Source organism: Sander lucioperca, chromosome 4 (assembly GCF_008315115.2).
Source record: "Sander lucioperca isolate FBNREF2018 chromosome 4, SLUC_FBN_1.2, whole genome shotgun sequence".
Taxonomy (NCBI): domain Eukaryota; kingdom Metazoa; phylum Chordata; class Actinopteri; order Perciformes; family Percidae; genus Sander; species Sander lucioperca.
The window spans coordinates 608145-629936 of NC_050176.1; the positions used below are offsets into that span (position 1 = coordinate 608145).

A 21792-nucleotide genomic window follows, 5' to 3' on the forward strand; every position below is an offset into this window, starting at 1 on the left:
ACCCAGCATTATTAAGAGTGTGCTCTACTGCAGTGAAAAGATCCCAACCTGACCACAGAATGATATTGTTGTCATATGTGAGAAACAGATGACATGTTAAAAGTTGTAAATGCAATTAAAAAAATCAATAAAAACATTGTTTATAAAAAGTAATGAAAGCTCCATTTAGAGTGTTTTTTGTAATTTCTACATCTAGAAGAGAGGAAACATCTAAAAAAAAAAAAAAAAGCATAATAGAGACTCTTTGATGACAGCTATTCTAAGTGCTTTATTGTTCATAATCTTTTTATTTGAATATTATTTTTTATTTTTTTATTTATATAGTCTTGCTTTAATTACAAACTGCAAAAAAATGGGTTGGTTGTGTGAAATCGCTTTGACCAACAAGAAAACATGACATCCACAGTGTTTACAGAATTGGTAGAATTTATGCTGGGACAGAACTTAGAAAGCACAACTTTGAACACGTTATACATACAGCACTCTGTTTAAGTAACAAAAACTAATTTCATCTTCACTATTTATACATCACTATACACATTTTAATAAAAAAAAAAATCTTAAATGAAAGGACTATAGGATATTTATACAGCAGAAGAACATCATATGCAAACATGCATGTAACATTTTAAGATATAGTCAACTTTATGGCATTAAAAAAATAATGTATTACTGGGTGTAGACATGGGAAAAGTCTGAGACTTGCTATTGGTGCGGTAGCCTTTTAATTAAAAGGGAAACTCCATCGATTTTACACATAAAAGCCTGTTCAGTGGTGTTGGGAAGTGTTACTGTAATATGTGAAAAAGGTTGTCTGTGTTTCAGAGAGAATGATGTACCTTGAGTCAGCATCGGTTGGGGCTGAAGACTACATCACCTCTGCTCGAAGCTATGCCAAGGCTACATTAGCTGCTACTAGCATAACACACAGCAAAACCCCCTACCATCAGCGGTCGAGTTGTATTGTGGGTAAGGTCGGCACCATGTTTTGAAAAGGAAGAAGAATGTGTGACATTTAACACAATATCTCTGGTTCTGCTTTTTAATCGTTTTTACCTGTTCACCATGAGTCCAGCAATGCTAATCGAGTGCAATGCTAAGCATGATGGTGCTATCTAGGAAGTGTTAGTGAGCACACCATGTTTGTTGCAAGTTCTACTTTATTGGTAACTTGCTTTATTAATGAATAGCCAATTACACAGCCCTGTTTTCTTCAGAACTAATGAACAATAGTTTGTATACAGATATACACTCACCTAAATGATTATTAGGAACACCCTACTAATACCGTGTTTAACCCCGTTTCGCCTTCAGAACTGCCTTAATTCTTCGTGGCATTGATTCAACAAGGTGGTGGAAGCAGACTTTAGAAATGTTGGCCCAAACTGATAGGATAGCATCCCCCACACCATTACACCACCACCACCAGCCTGTACAGTGGTAACAAGGCATAACGGATCCATGTTCTCATTCTGTTTACGCCAAATTCTGACTCTACCATCTGAATGTCTTAACAGAAATCAAGACGCATCAGACCAGGCAACATTTTTACAGTCTTCAACTGTCCAATTTTGGTGAGCTTGTGCAAATTGTAGCTTTATTTTCCTATTTTTAGTGGAGATGAGTGGTACCCGGTGGGGTCTTCTGCTGGTGTAGCCCATCCGCCTCAAGGTTGTTCGTGTTGTGGCTTCACAAATGCTTTGCTGCATACCTCAGTTGTAACGAGTGGTTATTTGAGTCAAAGTTGATCTTCTATCAGCTGGAATCAGTCGGCCCATTCTCCTCTGACTTCTAGCATCAACAAGGCATTTTCACCCAGAGGACTGCCGCATACTGGATGTTTTTCCTTTTTCAGACCATTCTTTGTAAAGCCTAGAAATGATTGTGTGTGGAAATTCCAGTAACTGAGCAGATTGTGAAATACTCAAACCATCCCGTCTGGCACCAACAACCATGCCACGCTCAAAGTTGCTTAGATCACCTTTCGTTCCCATTCTGACATGAAGTTTGGAGTTCAGGAGATTGTCTAGACCTGGACAACACCCCTAAACACATTGAAGCAGCTGCCATGTGATTGGTTGATTAGATAATTGCATTAAGGAGAAATCTTACAGGTGTTCCTAATAATCCTTTAGGTGAGTATACAACAGAAAGCCCATCCATACAGGAGATGTGCTTACTCTATTTCTTATTTACAGTCATTGTACAAAAATATACAACACGGTCACACGGCAGTTCGTGAAATTGTCACGTTATTTTTAGTCTATTAATTTCTGTACAAGAACACGTTTATCTTGTTTTTTTCGTGGTGACCAGCATGAAATGGGAACCATCTATATGGAGGTTGAGTTTAGGAAAAGATGAATGGGGAAAGCAAACATCACACCCCAGGACACGATCCGCGGTCTCTGGGGGACACACGACAACAACGGGACAGCAGAGGTTGGGTTTAGGAAAAGAAGAACGGGGAAAGGATGTGTCACACGCTGGGAGAAGGTCGCGGGGGACGCACGACAATAACGGGACGGTTGTGATTAGGAAAACAACAACGGGGAAACAAAACGCCACACGCGGGCCACAATCCCTGGTCTCCGGGGTGAAAGTCCTGTGTTGTTTGACCCATCCACCACCCCAACCAACCTCCTTACGCGGATATTCGGCATTTCATACTACTCGCTACCGTAGTCGTGCTGTGATCACAAAATATGCTTCCCATTGAAATACATTAGTTTACATTTTCGTGCTGGCCACCACGAAAAAAACGAGAAAAACGTGCCTGTGTACACGAATCAATAGATTAAATAACGTGACCATTTCACGAACTGCCGTGAGACTGGGTTGAAATATATGTCAGGCTCTGCATAGACTTGGTTTAGGCATTGTAGCATTAAGCTACACTTGACAACTAAATTAAATGGTGCCCAGGTTTTCGTAGATGACATCATCAAGAGACTGGGTCGTGGCTTTAGTTGTGCTCATACTGGCAGTCATAGCGGGAGAGGAAGCCGAGCAGGAAGGGATGGTGTTAGAGGACGACGATAGGCTAAATGATGGGGTTGTTTTGCAGACTTGAGCATAAAGGTGTGCAAACGGGTCTGCTTTGCTTTCCTTTTTATCAGACTTCTCCTCCTCGCTCATAGGCTCAGTATAAATGGGTTCGTCATCTGCGCCGTCTTTATTCTGAGCCGGACTGATTTTGTCGTACACCTCTGCGTAGACTGAATCTGGCTGATCGGGGGGGAAGCAGGGATGTGAAGTAGAGGAGTTAGGAGACGGAGTGACAGAGTCTCTGGAGCTGGGGGGTTTGAGCGGGAGAACACTTGCAGGGTCTACATACAGAGCCATGGTCGGTGGCGCTTTTGGTACAGGTTGGATGCAATCAGCTGGGTCAGCATATACAGCTTCTGATTGGCCATCGAGATGTCGTCCGGAGTGGCTGCCATGTGTGGGCACCAGTGGAAGAGGCATGAGGGTAATTGGAGCTGGCTGCACTGATGCACTCTCTGATGAACCAACCAAATCTTCCTGGGCATGTACACTATCTTCTAAAGCAGCACATTTACTGTCCTGTGTCCTCAGTTTGTTTTCCAGAATTGCAGCAATACTGGTCATATCTGGTATTCTGGGGAGCGGGGAATGAGCCTGTATGTTGGTTACCATAACTTTCTGACCCTCTTGGTTTTGGTTGCCTACAGTAAGAGTCGAAGTCTTCCGTTTGATGGTACTCTGAATTAGGGCGAATATCTTCTCAGCCTGCTGTGTCTCAAAGATAAATGTTCCAGGACCAGAGTCACAGCGTCGCCCTGCTTCGATGGTTAAGGCCAGCTGGTGATAAAACACAAAGAGGCACATAAGCATAGCAATTTCAAGAATGGAAAGCAATCCAAGGCAACACCCCAGTGATAATACCTACCCTTGTAAAAATGTTATAATTCAGTTTAAATTGACACAGTATGTATGAGCAGTTAAAGGGGAAGTTGGATTGTTTGATATTGAAAACCTTACCTTATCTTTCCCATATCGTCTCAGCCATTCATATGGCCACTCTCTAACAATTTTCTTCTGTGTTTCTCTCAGCAGCAGCGCCTCTCGCCCCACCTGCAGCCAGTATGACCCCTGCAGGCCGCAGCGTGTCGCTGCGTCAGTCTTTTGAACCATTACCCAGAACTCTGAGTCTGGACAGAAGATAGGCGTTACCATTATTATTGTTGCAGTTTGATCAAGCCAAACACGGTTTGATCCTGTAGAGCAGGGCTATTCAATTAATTTGGAATTGGGACCAGTTCATGAAACTGAGGCAAAATAAGGGGCCGGAGAATATGAGTAATTATAGTAACAAATAAAGAAATTACAACAACATACTGAAGGAGTCAATATATTCTATTTTGTAAATGCAGAACAACATATGCACATTGTGATGCACTAAGACACATAGGCCCAAGGCATTGTTACATTCAAATGGCAATACAATGTTGAAAATCAGAGACACAGACAATTAGAGAAATGCAATTAACTAACAGAAAACATCCACTTATTGCACATAACTGTACCAACTTTACAGCTCGTTATCCTCAATTTACAATGAGGAGATACATTTCAGTGTTACAAGTAAAGAGGGAAATAATTCTCAGAAACAACAAACTGTCCCCCTTCTCCACTGGCTAAAAACAGAAATGCAGCTAAATGGTAACTGAATACAACTCACACTTTTTTCCTTCTAAAAAAATAAAATAGTCTGCCCCATAAATCCTCACATGGACTACTACTGTACTCACTTTTGTCCAGTTTGAACATAAATCAGACACCTTAACAATCAGTCTAGGTCAGTCATATCACAGATACAGTATTTAAGATTGCACTCATTTGAGTGACAGGCAACATCAATGTATCTGCACCAACAAAACGTGCATAGTGTGGTACAGAATATAATTAAAACAACATAACAGTGCATGGCACTTTATCAAGGCAAAACATTTCAAACTGCATTCAACAATAATACCACATCAAGAAAAACATTAAGTGCATAATATGGGGTGAATAACATGTTAATTGCATCATACTGTTCAAAAATCAATCCTCATTGCTTGCTTGACTAGTTATGCCTGTTACATTGCATGTAGTTTGCCAATATTTGCCATCTAATGAGAGAAATGGCATTTTTTTGACTTGGCAAGAGCAGTGAAGTCAGGTGTATATGTTGTCAGGGCAATGCGCAAGCAGTGTCGCAGATGCTGGTCAGTGAGGGATATGCGATTGTGAGTTTTAATGGCATTCATGTGTGAGAATGACGACTCACAAGTGTATGTTGAGCCAAACATTGTCAGAAGAAAAAGTGCAAGACCCCTTGAATGTCGAAATTTCTCTAGGCTGACTTCATGGGTCCAGAATTTTTCAAAACCTGCCTGCTGCAATGACTGTCGCAAGTCATCTGACGACTGAACGTCAATGAGTTCCAGTTGTAAAGACCCTTCATCCAATGATGATACCAGCTCCTTCCCTTTCAATGCAAAGTCTGCCTCAACATTCACACAGAAAGGGTCCTTCACAAATCTCATCACTTCACTGGAGATGCTGAAATCCTCAAACCTAGTGGCAAAGTTGTTTTTCAATGAGTCAATAAACCCTGACATCACCTCGATAATTTGCAGGCCAGATTTCCAGATGTGGGGAAGTGGAGCATCTTGCCAGGACAAAGATCAGCAGAGAAGAGTGAGAGCGTTCTTTACAAGTTCTGCGACTGTTTTATCTCTGCCCTGCAACTCCATGTTGAGTTGGTTCAAATGATGGAAAACGTCACTCAAAAAGCAAACAGCGGCATTAAACTCATCATTTTCCATCAGAGACAGAAACTTTTTTTTTCAGTTTTGAAGACCGGAGAAACACCAGAATCTCCTCTCTTAGTTCACAAAAACGTTTCAAAGCGTTTCCTTTGCTAAGCCATCTAATGTCATTGTGAATGAGCAAATCTTTATATTCAACAGACATGTCAGTCAACAGCTTGCGGAAAAGGCGGTGCTGTAAACTGGAGGTACAATGGATGAAGTTCATAATTGCCATAACAGAGTCCATGGTCTCTTTTAACTCACCACTGAGCTTGGCACACAGGAGGCTTTGGTGGATGAGGCAATGCAGAGATCTCACCTGCGGAGCCGCAGCTGCCATCCTCCCGGCGAGCCCCTGATCCCTGCCCGCCATCAAGAGCGCACCATCCGTCACCAACATGTTGACACGTGCCAAATCCAAGTTGTTCTCCTCAAAGAATGACGCAATTTTGGTGAAGAGAATCTCACCGGTAGTGTGCCCCTCCATGGCAATTAGTCCAAGCAGATCCTCACGAGCGCGGCACTAGAGCACGAATGGTTATGTGTGGTCCCCCAAAATATGTCATATGTATATATGTATATTGCCACCATGGCTGAAAGGAGTGCATACTGCCTCCTACTGCACGAAAGAATGTACAATTAACCATAGTCATGCACTGTATGAGACTACCCATATGTAATAACTACACTTCACTCCAAGGGCCGGTACAAAATCCCTCAGGGGCCGGACCCGGCCCTGGGGCCGCCAATTGAATAGCCCTGCTGTAGAGTATACTAAATAGAGTGACAACATTATTTTTCACAACAAAATGATCCTTAAAAATTCAGGAATAACGAGTAGAATGTGGGACTGCATAGTGTGTACCACATACACAAAGAAGACTGAAAATATTTGTATGAGGATGGAAATGCATTCAACAATTAGGCCGAAAGGATGCATTTTGGTGAGAAACTGTGAACATAAGCACATCTTTGCACAGGGAAATTTTAGGTTTACCTCAAGTTGTGGTGATTGATGAGTTACAGATATTGATTAGATTTCTAGATATTGATAGATCATTTCTTGATAATTATGCCTTCAAGAACCACATCTCAACTTCAATGGAGAGTGTGTGCTAGCTGTGTGCCAATGATGAATACAGCTTCAGAACTTGAGTGGCTCTTGTTTTTCTAACTGGACACAACATGTCCAACCACTCTCCTTAAACCACTACAACAGTTTTAATGGAACATCCAAAATATGGCTTCAAAACAGAGAAAATGATCATGAAAAAAAAAAAAAAACAATAATAATAATAATAATAGCAGAGTCCATAGTTTGGGCCCTATAGATGCTGATTGAATTATATCATATTGCTCTTAACATTAGTTGCATGTATGATTTCTGATTAAATTAGAGCTGTCGGCCTCCACCAGCCAGTGGTTGGGTTCCACTGATTTAAAAAATAAAGCGTTAGTGTTATTAAATATTTGACTGTGCTGTAACGTTAGTTGATAGAAATGTCTGTTAATGCTAGTGTCATGCGGTATCCGGATTAACGTTACCTTACATTTGTTTTGTTTTTATGTCGTGACACAGGTTGTATTTACCCTCCAGTACGTGACTGGTCATACTAACGTTACACACAAGTTCAATTAAGATAAGATAAACCTTTCCTGTCATTTCCCAGAGTCCCATACAATGAAATTGTGAGTGCCACAACTGAAGGTGCATTAGAGATAATAAACAAGATAGACAGTTGATCGTATGTGTAGATGACATGGCTCTGTGGGAATGATACCTGATGAGGAAACATTGATTTTTGTCATGTTCAGGCTTGTTAGCTACAGTATGTAACGTGAGACTAAAATGAACGTTAATCAATGAATCTGGGGCCTGCCTCTAACACAAGCATGCTTCAAATAAAAGCCTGTTACCTTCTGCAGTTGAGGTAAATAAAAGGCCCTGGTTTTTACTTGAGAAATTATCAATTACGGTAGTAAAAAAACTTCTTACTAACCAGTTTTTAAAGTCTTTTCACCGTTGACCATAGCCATTTTTTACGTCTTTTCCACGAAAATATGCTCACTTGGCAATTACTTTTTTAAACATTAAAAAACAAATCGATTCAAAACAGAAAGAGGTTAAGGGATATTTTATTATTTAAATGATAAGTGTTACAATAACAGAGGAGAGGAGAAAGAAGATAAAAGCATAGTAACAAAAGATTTACCTTCATCTGCTGAGGCATAGATCTGGTTCTCCTCCATGTGAAGCTGAGTAGAGCCGGAGGCTACACCTCTCTGAGGAGGGGGGGGGGTTATTAATATTGTTATTGTCCCTCCTGCCCTGACCTTTCCTTAATACCTATTTCGCACATTCCTATATCGTCAAATTGATAGAATAACGTTTAGAAAACCAAGTAGATAGGATTTTGTAGGGGTGGGAAAAACATTGATTTAAGTATGTATCGTGATGTTTTTAGCAACGATTTTTTAAAATTCATTTGTTTCCCTAGAATCAATATTTTCTTTACCAATGATTGAGCTAAATATTTTCAGTTTATATGGTACTGCCGACGGCGACTACATCATATCTGTTTCCAGCGAAAAAGCAGAAAAAGCAGAAAATCCATGTTATGTTCTTCTTTACAAAGTAAATAAATGTCAGACTGACTGACGGACATGTGATGTCATTCTTCTTAGAATCATCAGTTTTTAGAAATGTGTCATGATGTATTGTCTCTAGAAGTGTATTAACCCTCCTGTTGTCCTCGGGTCAAATTTGACCCATATTCAAAAAGTTTCTATATCACAAATTTGGGTTTCTTTCAACCACATTCTCAAAAAATATAACGTGGATGGTTCCATACAACCAACTTGTAAAATAAATGATCAGTTTACTATATTCTTTGAATTTGGGTGTTTTATTCAATTTTATAGCAGCCGAATTGAAGCGTTTGCATGATGGCCAACCCAGTCTCACGGCAATTCGTGAAATAGTCACATTAAATCTTTGACTTTTTAAACTAATGTATTTCAATTGGAAGCATCTTTCGTGACAGTAGTTTTTAGCAACTGGGCTTCATCCAGCCTGCCCGGCCCGCCTCAGCTCCAACCACGCCCCACTTCCTGATGTCAGCACTAACAACATGGCGACGGCAGGAGCCGCCCACTTTGAGTTTCAATTAGGCTCTTCAGAAACCAATGGGTGACGTCACGGACAGGCTGTCCATAGTTTTATACAATCTATAGTCCGGATCTTAGCGCCAGCCAAAATGGTTGTGATTGGTTTAAACCTACATTGTGTAATGTTTTTAGTTGATTCTTAGCAAAAACCCCTTTGTTCTTTCACAAATATGTGCTCATGCATGTGTAATTACTTCCACCAACTAATCAAAGTATTATTGTACGTGTAAAATCTGCCATTCAGAATCATTCAGAATACATACGAGCGACTCGCTTGAATGACGGCCGCCATGTAGCGCCTCCATCTTTAAAATACATTATCCAAAGAGGGACATACACTACCGGTCAAAAGTTTGCAGTCACTTAGAAATTTCCATTCCACTCCATTATAGACAGAATATCAGCTGATCTGAGTGTGTGGCTGATCTTTAATGCAATATCTACATTATCTACATCTACATCAGCAACCATTCATCCAATGTTCCAAAGGCACATTCTGTTTACTAATCTGATATCATTTTAAAAACTAACTGAGAAAACATTGGATAACCCTTTTGCAATTATGTAAGCACATAATGTAATCTGAAAACTGCTGGCCTGGTTAAAAAAAACAATGCAACTGATCTCAGCTGGTATTATGTCTGTAATGGAGTGGAATGGACATTTCTAAGTGACCCCAAACTTTTGACCGGTAGTGTACCTACCTCACGCTTTTACACTCAGTGGCGTTGTGACGAATGCCAGGGAGGGAGGGGGAGAAGATTACTCGCTAGGGAGTCGCCAAGGAAGTTAAAAAGAGAATTAAAACGACAACACGACAGGCAAAGCAACAAGACCAAAGTTAATATTGGCTATTGGCTTTTCCAAGATGAAAAGAGCTCATAAGGAGCAAGGATTTTAAAAAAGGACGCCGAAGTTGCCTGCTTTCTTCTCAAAAGGTAATTCTGCCTATTTGTGTAAATTCAAAGTGTTATAGTTGCTTGACTAACTATAGCATGGTTGTGCATAACGTCGTGATTTCCCTGGCAGACAACTCACGTCATGCAGTTGTAACACAGACAGCTAGAACAGCTGCGCGTAAACGATGGAGATACTAAGAGCTAATTTCGGGTTCGGCCACCGTAGGAGTTAGAACGCGCTCGGAAGGGGGGTGCTAGAAAGTAATATTCAGTTGGTTGTCATATACAATTTCACCGCTAGATGGGAAAAAATTCTTACACAATGTAGCTTTAAAGAAATGCAAACAACCCAGAGTGTTTTTTCTCCTATCCCAGAATGCATCTGTAGTGTAGTCAGACCTATCTTGACAGCGCTGTGGAGATAGGTCTGGCTATGTGAGACTAACCAGTCATTGTATACAAACTGTTTCATTAACACTATTGATGTAAATTCTGTTTTCCTCTCACCTGAAACGTCCGGAGACACAGTTTTTCTACCCACTCCACACAGTCGTTCTTTAGTGCAGCGAACACCATGGTTCTGTCCCGGGTCTCCACACAAAACGCTGACATGTTCTCCTGCAAACAGCAAAGCTTGTAGTCAGGCCAACTGTCACTGGTGACTGATGCAAACATGAGAAGCAGCAGAAAGGCTGACCATAGGACAGGCTTCTGCGTTCGGGGGGAGTCTGAGGACGCTGATCAGCTCGGACAGTCGCAGCACCTTCACCTTCCTGTCCACATGAGGCTGGTAGTGTCTCCTGACCCCAGACACATGATCGCCTTCAGCACCAGCACCTGGAGGACACAGCATGGACACAAAACTGTTAGATTAAGACCATTTATTGAGTAAACCAAACACATAATCTTGAACCCCACAAAAGAGACTAGAAAGGAAGAGGGAAGAGAAGGGAGATTTCCTGAAATTACTAATACGTAGTTTTAAACCTACTAAATCTTCAAAAAAAAAATCAATCCTTAAAAGATTTTAATCGGCGAGGAGACAACTCTCTGGAAGAAAATCATCAAGAAAAAGATCATAAGGCAAGAAAAGTGAAGACAGAGAAGCCAACTTGGCTAACGACAGCTAATGACACAGAAGACAAAACTAAGCTATGCTACGCTAAGCTGAGGACAAAAAGATTCCAAACCAAAAAAGAAGAACAAAAACTGTAGCACATTTTTCTTCCCACTGAAGATCTTTTTTTGCAGCCTTGATTAGACAGGACAGCTAAAAACAGGAAAGGGGGGAGAGAGGGAATGACATGTAGCAAAGGGCTGCGGGTCGGATTCAAACCCGGGCCGCTGCAGTAAGGACTGAGCTTAGTACACGTTGGGCACGCTCAACCAGGTGAGCCACCAGGGATCCCCATCTTCCTCCCACCTAAGACAAGCTGTAGAGTATTAGGGTAAGCTTTCTTCATTATCCACCATAGTCAAATTTCAACTTTCTACCTCAAGATACAACGTCTCTGATTGGTGGGCTCGCTGTTACCATAGAAATGTTTACTGCAACTGTGAGCCCGCTTATGGCTAACCATTGTTCTCCCACAGAGGCCCGGCCGGACAGCGTGCAAGCTGCAGCGAGTGGCTGGCGATCAGCCAGACAGTAAAACATGAACAAAGGGAGAGGTAACCCAGGTCATCAAATACAGTAGCCAATAAAATAATTTTTTAAATAAATATTGCTTGACAAATCATCATTTCTTTTGACAGTAGCATTATAATAAGCGGGATAAAGTAGAGGGAGCCTGTCATTATTCCTCAGTATAGCCTATTTCACAATCTAGTGATGTGATTGTCAGAAATGATAAGGCTAGTCTACTCATACATATGCAGTCTGATGGATTAAACACAGCATTTTTTTACATTTTTATGTTAGAAGTAGAACTTTTGATGCGTGCGCACATTATCGAGTAAGTATTCAATTGTATTGTTGTATTGTTTAACTTCATGATGTCACAAAAACGAATAATGGACTGCTTTTGAAAATCTCCCTCTGAGCCAGATAAATGCTTGAGAGGCACAGAAATGACAGCAGATGAGATTGTTTTGATGGAGCCAGCAATATATCTGAGAGGCTCAAGGGGGCTAGACTAAAGGAAATATGTCCCGACTCTGTGTTTGTCAACTGCGCAAATTTCTCCCTGGATTTAGCGCTGCAAGAGAGGTGCGCCTGGTAGCTGATGCACTAAACTTCGTGCGAGAGGTTACAGTTTTAGTAAATGAGTCGGCAAAGGGAAAGGAAAGGTGGTAGGCGTGCTTGCGCTGTGCCCAACTTAATGGTGTGTCAGAGTTATGGCATTGTCACGTCTGCTCGCCTGCTATGGGGAAATGTTACAGACCTTCAGGCCCTTGGAGAGCGACATCACTGTCAAGGGGGAGACACATGCCAAAGTAGCGGGGCCACTCAGTAAAGCAACCAGCATGCACACAGTCTTCGCTTTGCTTACCTGCATGTGAAGCAGTGGCACGGTCTCTGCAGGGCACCAGAGTCCCAGCCCTGGGTTCAGTGGAGTCAGCCAAACTCTTTAGCCAAAGGTTGAGATGTATAGTAACGAAGTAGAACTACTTCACTACTGTACTTAAGTACTAAAAGGCTGTATCTGTACTCTACTGGAGTATTATTCTTTTCTCCTACTTCCACTTTTCCTTCAGTCTTATAAGAAGACTGCGCATGCTCCCGTTCTGCCTTTCGCTCTGCTGCCTGCCTGCATTGAGAACACTTGAGCTTTGTTAGTTTGTTTCGAGATGGAAGAACCAGAAACACCACCTTCAACACCTTCAACCTTCAAGGACCCCCTGGTCCTACTTAGAGTCTATGTTTTCATTTGTCGGCTAGAATGAAGTGCCTACTCTGCCTCCCGAAAGATTGCGAAATAATGGCCTTTAAAAATTCACCGTTGAATTTGAAGAAACATATCAAGGTAAGTTACAAATATAATACACAAATGGCACACCAGCTTGAGCTATCAGTAAGCGCTAGCTAACTAGCTACCCGTGGTTCATGACATGCTGCTGTGTTGTACATTCCTGTCCTTGTACTGCTGCTACAGCCAAAGGAATTGTGAGTGTCCTTTAGGCTAAACAGTTGAAATAATATAAACAATATGATATTCAAACGTTTCCCTGTTTTCTTTAATAACTACATAACACAATACCTGTACTTTTAATTTCAGTACTTGAGTAGTACATTTTAAAATAAACTACTTGGAATACTTAAGTACAAAAAATGTTGAATACTTTAGTACTTCCACTTAAGTGTGGTGCTTAAAGAGCACTTCAACTTCTAATCAAGTCTGGGTCTCTAGTACTTTATACACGTCTGGCCAAAGGTTGAGCACACTGCGACAGGATGCCACCATCGACGACCTTGTGGCGAAGACGAAGGAATACACCAATCGCTACAACCTAATGACGCACCATCGACCGCAAATCACCAAGACCCCGGCACGCTGTCGCCATACAGAGGTAGGCCTAATAATAATAATAACTAAACTAATAAAATAATAAACCTATATGACCTTTCATACAAAAAATTCAGCTCAATGTGCTTTACAAAAAGAATTACATGCATCCAAATTGACATAATATGAACATGAAAACAGGCTGGAATGCCATAATAGTGACATTAAAAGTGAAAATAGAATGCATAATACTAATAATTATTATTAATACTAATACTAATAATAATAAAATAGAAGTTAAGAAAATAGTAACAATAAGGATAACTGACATGAGATGCAAAATAAAACCCACTTGAAACTATTTCAGTAAATTCCAATGAAACTGGGACAAAATACAACAAAATAATATTCCACATAATACAGAGAAGGGCTTTATCCATTTATCATCACTATATATTGTCAGGATATTTATTAGAAGGACAACTGAGAGAACTATGAGAGACGAAGTGAGAGAGTAGCCTATTAAAGTATGTTCTGTTTCACACTATTTGTGTTGTATATAAACACGTTCAATAGGCTACACATATTTACATGTTCAGGGGCCTATGATTTGCCTACATGCACTCAATGTTTTACGGTGTTTAATCTTACTGTATGGTGTTTAATGAGCATGCAGGACTCTCTGGAAATATTTTGTTGTTATGATAATGAAGATGCTTTGTGAACATCTAAATCTTACTTTCAGTTTTTCTTAAAAGCTGCATAGTTTTTAAATGATTTGAAACTCAAGCCTTGGGCTCATTAATAGCTCAGTCCAATCAGCACTGCACTCATATGTTTCACCCCCTACACCAGATTCAATAACTTTGTAGAATAGACCACTGTGCCGAATAGAGTCAAATGCCTTTTTGAAATCTATGAAACATGCAAAGATTTTGTCTTTGTTTTGGTGAACATGTTTGTCTATCAGGGTGTGTATGATGTAAATATGATCTGAAGTGCGGTGTTTGGGTACGAATCCAATCTGACTTTTACTCAAGACATTGGCCCTCATTTATCAACCTAACGTAGAAACCAGCGCAGATATGAGCGCAGAAATCATTTTACGACAGGCTCCACGTGTGAGTCATGAAACGTTAGAGCATAAGAATGGTCGTATATTGATAAATGCAGCAGTAATTTAAATATCACGCCCCAATATATTCTCGGTTTTGAGGCCTCGCCCCTACAATTTACGACATGGCGAGACGTAATCCGGCTAAGAAGCGGCACTTTTCAGAGGTGGAGATTGAAACCCTAATATCTCAGGTTCATTTGCAAAAACGTGTGTACTATTTGGCAGCCTGAAAACTGGTATTAAAGGCTCTAGAAAGAATGTGGAATGGAAAGAGATCACTGATGCAGTCAACAGTGTTGCCGTGGTACATCGGACTCCAGCTGAAATTTATTTAATTTATACATCCTTGACATATAGTCCTAATAGTAATATACATGCTTATATTGCAATCTCTTAGGCCTACATGTAGGTGTACCTGTATTTAAATAAACACACAGTAGCAGAGTGTCTTTTATTTTACTCGTGTTTTTTTCATGAGTCAGAGCCAGGCAACAGCTGTGAGGGAGAGCGCGTGCCCTCCACCCTTGTGATGGACCACCACCCCGACCCTGTCTCCTGACAGCAGAGGGGCTGGAAAAACAAGCCTACAATATGTCGGTCAATGGCAGAAATAAATTGTTCACTTGTGGACATTAACGACACTTTAAAAGAGAAACAAAAACCTGAAGAATAAATAAAGATATTGTGCATCGTCATATTTCTGTATTGAGTATCATTGCCAAACATAACACTATACCTTTAGAAAAGTATAGTGAAGGAATAATATCCTGTCTCACTCATATAGCCCCAGTTGGGGCTGTGCTGGACACTGGTCTCTGGGCATCGGGTCATCTGACTCCATCTCTACATTTATGGCACCCTGTTTTCCTGCGCGATGTTGTGCAGAACCCCACATGCTAAAACAATGTTGCAGACTTTTTCTGCCGTGTATAGTAGGCTGATGCAAGACAGAGCCATCTGCTCTTCATCAATCCGATGGAACGCTCCGCTGTGGCCCGTGCGCGTACGTGTGCACTGTTGTACCGGTGCATAAAGGTCCTCTAAAAGAGCCAGATCTGCCATTGCTGATAAGTGATCAACTGATGACTTCTCCTTCTCCTGTTAAACTGATTATATGCTGCACCACAAGTCCACACTGACTCGAAAACTTGTGTACACCAGTTCAGACCAGACGTGAGATTTTATCGCAGCCTACGCTCACGTTCAAATTGATAAATGCCTTGCTGTGCGTAGGAATCAGCGTACGCCCGTCTTACACCTGTTTTAGGTCATTCTCAGATTTCATAAATGAGGCACTGTGTTTGGTAAGGAAGTTTATGAGTCTGCAGTTGATAATGCGACACAGTAACTTCCCCAGATTACTGTTCACACAGATGCCTTGGTAATTATTTGTGTCAAATACATTTTTTTCTGATATTCTTTTACTGCTAATTCTAGCTCATTTAATTTTGTTATTATTTGGTTGTGATTTGGGTCTGGGTTGCTTGTTAAAAACTCAGAGTGTTTCAAATGAGCAACCATATGGCTCCATTCTTTATTGCCAGTTCTACACGTTTAGGTTTTTCCATTTTTCCCAGAATCGGTTTGTGTTTATGAACTCCCAAATGAATGTCAGTTGTTTGTGTGTGTATTGTGCCTCTTTGATTTGAGTGTACGTTTGTACTGTTTAATGGAAACACGTTTACATCAATGATGCTCAAACTGAGTCAAAGTTGATGGACAATGTTTCCTGATGTAGAATTTTTAATGTTAAAGTGGCCATATTATGCTTGTTTTCAGGTTCATAATTGTAATTTGAGATTGTATCAGAATAGGTTTACATGGTTTAATTTTCAAAAAACACCATATTTTTGTTGTACTGCATATTGCTGCAGCTCCTCTTTTCACCCTGTGTGTTGAGCTCTCTGTTTTAGCTACAGAGTGAGACCTCACAACTTCTGTAACATCTTTGTTGTCAGTCACACATGCGCAGTAGCTAGGTAAGGATTACATGAGCTAGCTAGCTGTTTCTCCAACTTCGGCCTGTACAAGGCAGGATTAGCTGGGAGACTTCTTCTAAACAAGGGCGCACTTCCAACTTTGCGTGGAATACCTGCAGAACAGGGACATGTAAGTAGTTCTATACAATTTATTTTGTAGATTAGGGTGAATTTGTGTGTGTTGTAGCAGTGTTTTGCCATTGAGAACGAGCTAGCATGCTAGCGCTAGCATGCTAACGGTTAGCCCCCTAGGCCCCTCGTCTCAGCTAGTTACGTAGAAAGCAGTGCAGATTTTGAACAGCTCTAACAGCTAACAGCTCTAATAATTAAATTATCCCTCTCTTCATCCCACACACCCCAAACATGACATACAAAATGTCGTGGAACAGAAACAACAACCAGAGATATTTACAAGCTATCATTTTATTGTCATCGCAGTTTAAAAACTTTGCCACCAGCGAGAAGTGTGGATGCTGGGGGTGCAGCAGCACCCCCACTTCCCGCGCCTATGTGGGCAGCCAAACTCTGGAAGTCCTAGACAAGTAATGGTAGTATCAAGTTTTCCCAGGGTTGACAGCAGCATATCCCTCATTCAGCTGAAAAACACTTTTAAAAAGCACCTTTCTGCTGTCTCCTGTGCAATAAGGGATCATTACTTGCATTACGGTCCCGGCTTAAGCCAAAAAGTGACAGAGCCTTTTCTGTTGCTGGCCCTCAGCTGTGGAAGCAACTGCCACCTGACATCAGAAATGCCCCTTGAATTACAATATTCAAAACCAGGCTCAAAACTCACCTATTTACATTGGCCTTCTGTGTTTTAATTGTCTTACCTTGTTATGTCTGTAATTGAGTGTTTGTCTCTTGATGTCGTCTTAGCTTAAATCACTGATCTGTAAGTGTATTTATTGTATTTTATTTTATTTTATTATTCTGTGGTTAATGCACTATGTACAGCACTTTGGTCAGTGTGAGCTGTTTTTAAATGTGCTATACAAATTAATTTTACTTACTTACTGACATTTCAGATGTGCCAACTTTCAGTTTGACCTCCAAAACACTTGATGCAAAGAATCAATGGTGTGTCCCTTTTAGCCTCTGTCTGACCCTGTGACTGCTTGTGTTAGCGTGTTAAGCCATGTCACAATGCCACCACATCTCAATTACATAAGAAATAACTTTGTACTTAAATGAGACTAAAGTGTTGATGTCCTGTAACTTTCTTTCCCCACACTGGAACAAATAGTGATAGAAGTAGAAAAAGTAAGTGTACCTCCCATGTCCTGGATCTCCAGTCGCCCCGCTGCACTGTCACTGGGGGGGAACAGAGACAAGCACACTGGCTTCCATTTCTGCCAAGAGAGAGCAACACACATAGTTAATGTTGCTATGATAACTCAGGATTACACTGGCTACAGTCGAGTGTAAGGAACTGTGTCACCAGCATGTCAATATACAGTATCTCTGTCTCACACACACACACACACACACACACACACACACACACACACACACACACACACACACACAGTAACAGTGTAAATTGATAAGACTGATCACCTCTGAAAGTGGTCTGAGTGGTCGGATCACCACGCACTTTGACTCAACACTGGTGATCTGATTGATCACTTTATAACCAATTGTACACAGTATTATTGTAACGACTTCTTCTATAAGTATTTTAAAATATTTTTATTGTTTTATTCTATTTGTTGCTGTTAAAAACCATCTTCTACATAGAAAGCATTTTTAATGGTTAAGTGAATTGTGCTTTCAGTGTTATAGTCTTTTAAGCTGTTGTAAACAAAAGCCATTGAACACCCTTTTATTAATGTTTACACACTGAAGGTATCCACTTCCATGAATGTTACAGAAAGAGGAAGATCCCTTGTAAAAAAAAAAATCAACATGTTAATTTAGTTTTTGTTCAGTTATTGTGGTGGATTTATTGCTTCCTGTTGTAGCAGTGTAACACACTAGAACAATAAATTGGTCTTGTGACCATAGCAGCCATTGTTGTATCATAGCATTGTTTGTGTTACACACATGCAATATTTTTCAGAAAACTGAGGCTACATCTGACAGTGTACTGTCAGATGTAGCCTCAGTTTTCTTTTTTCTGCAGCATATTTTTCTGCAGCATATTTTCTGCAGCATATTTTTTCAGTTTTCTCAAATTTCTTTTATGTTTAAACTTTGAAGAAATTGTCAATATTATATATATATATATATATATATATATATATATATATATATATATTTTTTTTTTTTTTTTTTTTTTTTATATATTTTTTTTTCAGTGTTGAAATACTTCGAAAATGTTTACACAGTTAAAACACATTTAAGGCAGGAGCACCGACAACATCGGCGAAGGCCCTATTAAAACTGAAGAATTATTATTACGTGCAATGAATCACATTTTTTAGGGGCTAGATGCTCAAAACGTGTCAATGTTGTGTTCGCGTCTTGAATGTGAACTATCAAGTGTCGGGCTGGTCCGAAGAGAAGAGCAGAACGGCGCCCTGCTACGCTAAAGGTAGGTCTCTCATCCTTACCTTCAGTCTGGCAGACTTGCGCTAGTTTCTGTATTTTTAAATGCACAACTAAAGCCAAACCCTATTAAAGCTCCTAAACATAAATAGAGTAGTATGTTTGTCCAGGGCTGTGGTTATGCTGTGACATTAAATACAAAAAAATACACTTCCTCCTGAGAGAGCCCCACCCTGGTATAGTATTGAGCAATCTGTTTTTGCCTTATTATCGCCCCTACAAAGCCTGTTTGTTAAACTGTTTGGTGAGGCAAAAACACATCTGATAATCCCTCACTTAAATGTCATTTGGACCAAAGTGGCCCAGCGGTTTGAACTGGATCCATATCTAAATACCTCATCAAGTATTTGGCTAATAGTTATGTATTGGTATATCTCCCTTTTATGAAGGGATTGGTTGGAAAAGGAACTTTTGATGATGTTGTACAGCAATTTGGAACCCTAGGTCTTAATCTTTTAGATATTTGCAACTTCGTCATCTGTTAGTGGGGATTTTTGGATCCAGTGCTTCAGCCCCGAAAGCACCAGAATGTTTAGATAAGGTGTTGTTGAAATATGGAAGGGTCATGAGGCTTCTGGGTATTATTCTATGCTTATGTAGACCTAACCTATGTCGGATTGCAGGGACCCAGGTTCCATTCAGCCCGAGATTATTTGTTCTGGGAGATGGATCAACCCAAGAGGGATGGATAAACACATAAGAAGCTGGGTCCAGACTAGTCTAATGATTGCCAGAAAGATTATTTTAAGAGGATGGAAGAATGAAGGGGTGCCGTCAATCCAGGAGTGGGGTTGTGAGATGGCTAGGGTGGCGGCGTTTGAAAAGATGTCATATAAACAGTTTGCTAAATTGGATGTCTACACTAGAAAATGGGGAAAGTACCTGAGCTTTCTGGAAGACTCCTAGTAAGCTTTGTGCTGGGGAGAGACGTGCATGATGGGCTTATTGTGTTATCGCATTTACATAATATGTTTATTTGGTTTACAGTTGTTTATTTTGTTGTTATATTGTTGTACTGTATTGAATATTATGGTCGTTATTTCATCTCGTCTTAATTTTTGTCAAAGTAAGTGGTGATGATGGGGGGAGGGTCAGGAGTGGATGTGTTCATGTTGTGAGCTGTATGTTCTGTGTTTTGCTATAAAGCAAAATTTAAACTGTTACCCTCAAAATACAAAAAAAAAATAAATATATATATATATATATATATATATAAATATATATATATGTTGTATGTGAAACAGATCCAGTATAGACAAATGTCATCATTCTCAATTAGTAGTTGGTATATCCAGGGTATGTACTCCACAACTTCTGGTGATAAAACTACAGATCCTGAATTTTAGTGGGATATCTATTTGGGGCTATCTTAACCTGCCCTCAAACTCCTCCTATTACACTGAGGAGAGTTTTCAAGAACTCCAAAATGAAATAATTAATTTCCACTCATTGGGTCACATCTTAATATGTGGAGATCTCAATGCAAGAACTGGCAAAAAGAAGGACCACATCAAAGTAGATAGGACAAACACATATTTGGCCAAATCTCCCCAGTCCCAGCACACACAATACCACAAGAGCAACATTTTAATACTGTTGTAATCAACAATGGTAAACAAGTTCTGCAGCTATGTAAAACCCTTGGCTTATACATCGTTAATGGAAGGACCCGTGGTGACTCTCTTGGTAGAATGACCTATTCCTCTGTTTTAGGTAACAGTGTGGTGGATTATACCATTACAGATTTCAACCCAGAGGATATCAGTGCCTTTTTAGTTTTACCACAACTTCCCTTTTCAGATCACTGCCTGTCAAAGTAGCAGAATCTCTCAAAACAACAAATCCCAAAGAAAAACATTTTTTTACCAAATTCAGAGTCAGTGACCATGAGCTGGAAATAGAAAGAGGCCATTTAAAATTGTTGAGAGCAAGAGAAGTACTTGTCCGTACACACTGCCACCAGAAATGCATTTCATATGTACATATGTTCCAAATACAAAGACATAAAAATCACATATTACATTTCAAAATATGCTATTCTGTATATATATAATCTATATAAATCAGAGTGAGAGCGGGAGAGAGAGAGAGAGAGAGAGAGAGAGAGAGAAAGAAAGAACTGCACAGGAATGTGGAAACTCTGTTGTGTTTCAACTTGTTTCTTTGGATTCCTGCTTTGGAGTCTCCTGTGAGCCAAGCACAGAATTAAGGCTGAGAGCTTTTTCTACCAAAATGATGGCTCACATTTCATTCCCTCATTTAACTGTGAAACCTGAATGAAACTAAGATAAAATGAAATGTACAGGTGTTTTGATATGATTACAATTGTATTCCTGTAATCGTAACAGAAAGCAAGAACTATCCACTGCTCGAAAACGAGGCTGTATATTCCATCCTATGTCATATCCCAGGCTCATAAATGTTCAAATTTGCTATGTACTCACTTTGCCGGCTCTGTGTGGTTGGAGGTAAACCTTCCCTGTTTTGGTCGGAGAGTCCATCTGGGAAGCAAATGTACTGCAGTTCTGACCTTTGTATTCAGAATGACATGTGTGTGTTCCTGTGGTGAATAGTAATGTAGGGGCGTGCCCACAGTGAGACATTTTTGAAATATGATCCTCACCTGATCACAGAGGTGTAGCCGTGATTCAGGCACAGAGTTCAATTTAATGTTTTAATGTAAAATGTGACACCTGTATGGATCTATACAGATACGGTATCTATCAGTTAGAGATTTCTGTTCTTATTAATAGAAGTTCTGTAGGGTAGGTACTAGTGACTAATCATCACAATGAACACACTCACACAATTTTA

At 40.2% G+C, this 21792-nt stretch overlaps 1 protein-coding gene across 3 annotated transcripts; it reads right to left on the minus strand.

Moving 5' to 3' along the window:
- Positions 1–408: 408 nt before the first annotated feature.
- On the minus strand, positions 409–21535 carry LOC116045728 (docking protein 1-like). Of its 3 annotated transcripts, none has more exons than XM_036000627.1 (9): positions 21423–21535; positions 17702–17780; positions 10587–10726; positions 10397–10507; positions 8036–8105; positions 4006–4175; positions 2849–3825; positions 2149–2216; positions 409–1256 (listed from the first exon to the last, which is right to left on the minus strand). In XM_036000627.1, the coding sequence occupies exons 1-7, from the start codon at positions 21477–21479 to the stop codon at positions 2911–2913; spliced, it is 1542 nt and encodes a 513-aa protein (XP_035856520.1). In that variant the 5' UTR covers positions 21480–21535; the 3' UTR covers positions 409–1256; positions 2149–2216; positions 2849–2910. The 3 variants fall into 3 exon arrangements, with proteins under 3 accessions (XP_035856520.1, XP_035856518.1, XP_035856519.1); XM_036000625.1 differs by having other exon boundaries at positions 409–1251; positions 2146–2216; XM_036000626.1 differs by having other exon boundaries at positions 2146–2216.
- Between the last annotated feature and the right edge of the window lie 257 nt (positions 21536–21792).

Excerpts from the sequence above, each read along its gene's own strand:
- LOC116045728 (XM_036000627.1), bottom strand. The coding sequence starts at position 21,479 with ATGGACTCTCCGACCAAAACAGGGAAGGTTTACCTCCAACCACACAGA. Across the intron at positions 17,781-21,422 it reads AACCACACAGAGCCGGCAAA|AAATGGAAGCCAGTGTGCTT; the intron begins GTGAGTACATAG and ends CTCTCTTGGCAG. Across the intron at positions 4,176-8,035 it reads CTATGCCTCAGCAGATGAAG|ACTCAGAGTTCTGGGTAATG; the intron begins GTAAATCTTTTG and ends TCTTCTGTCCAG.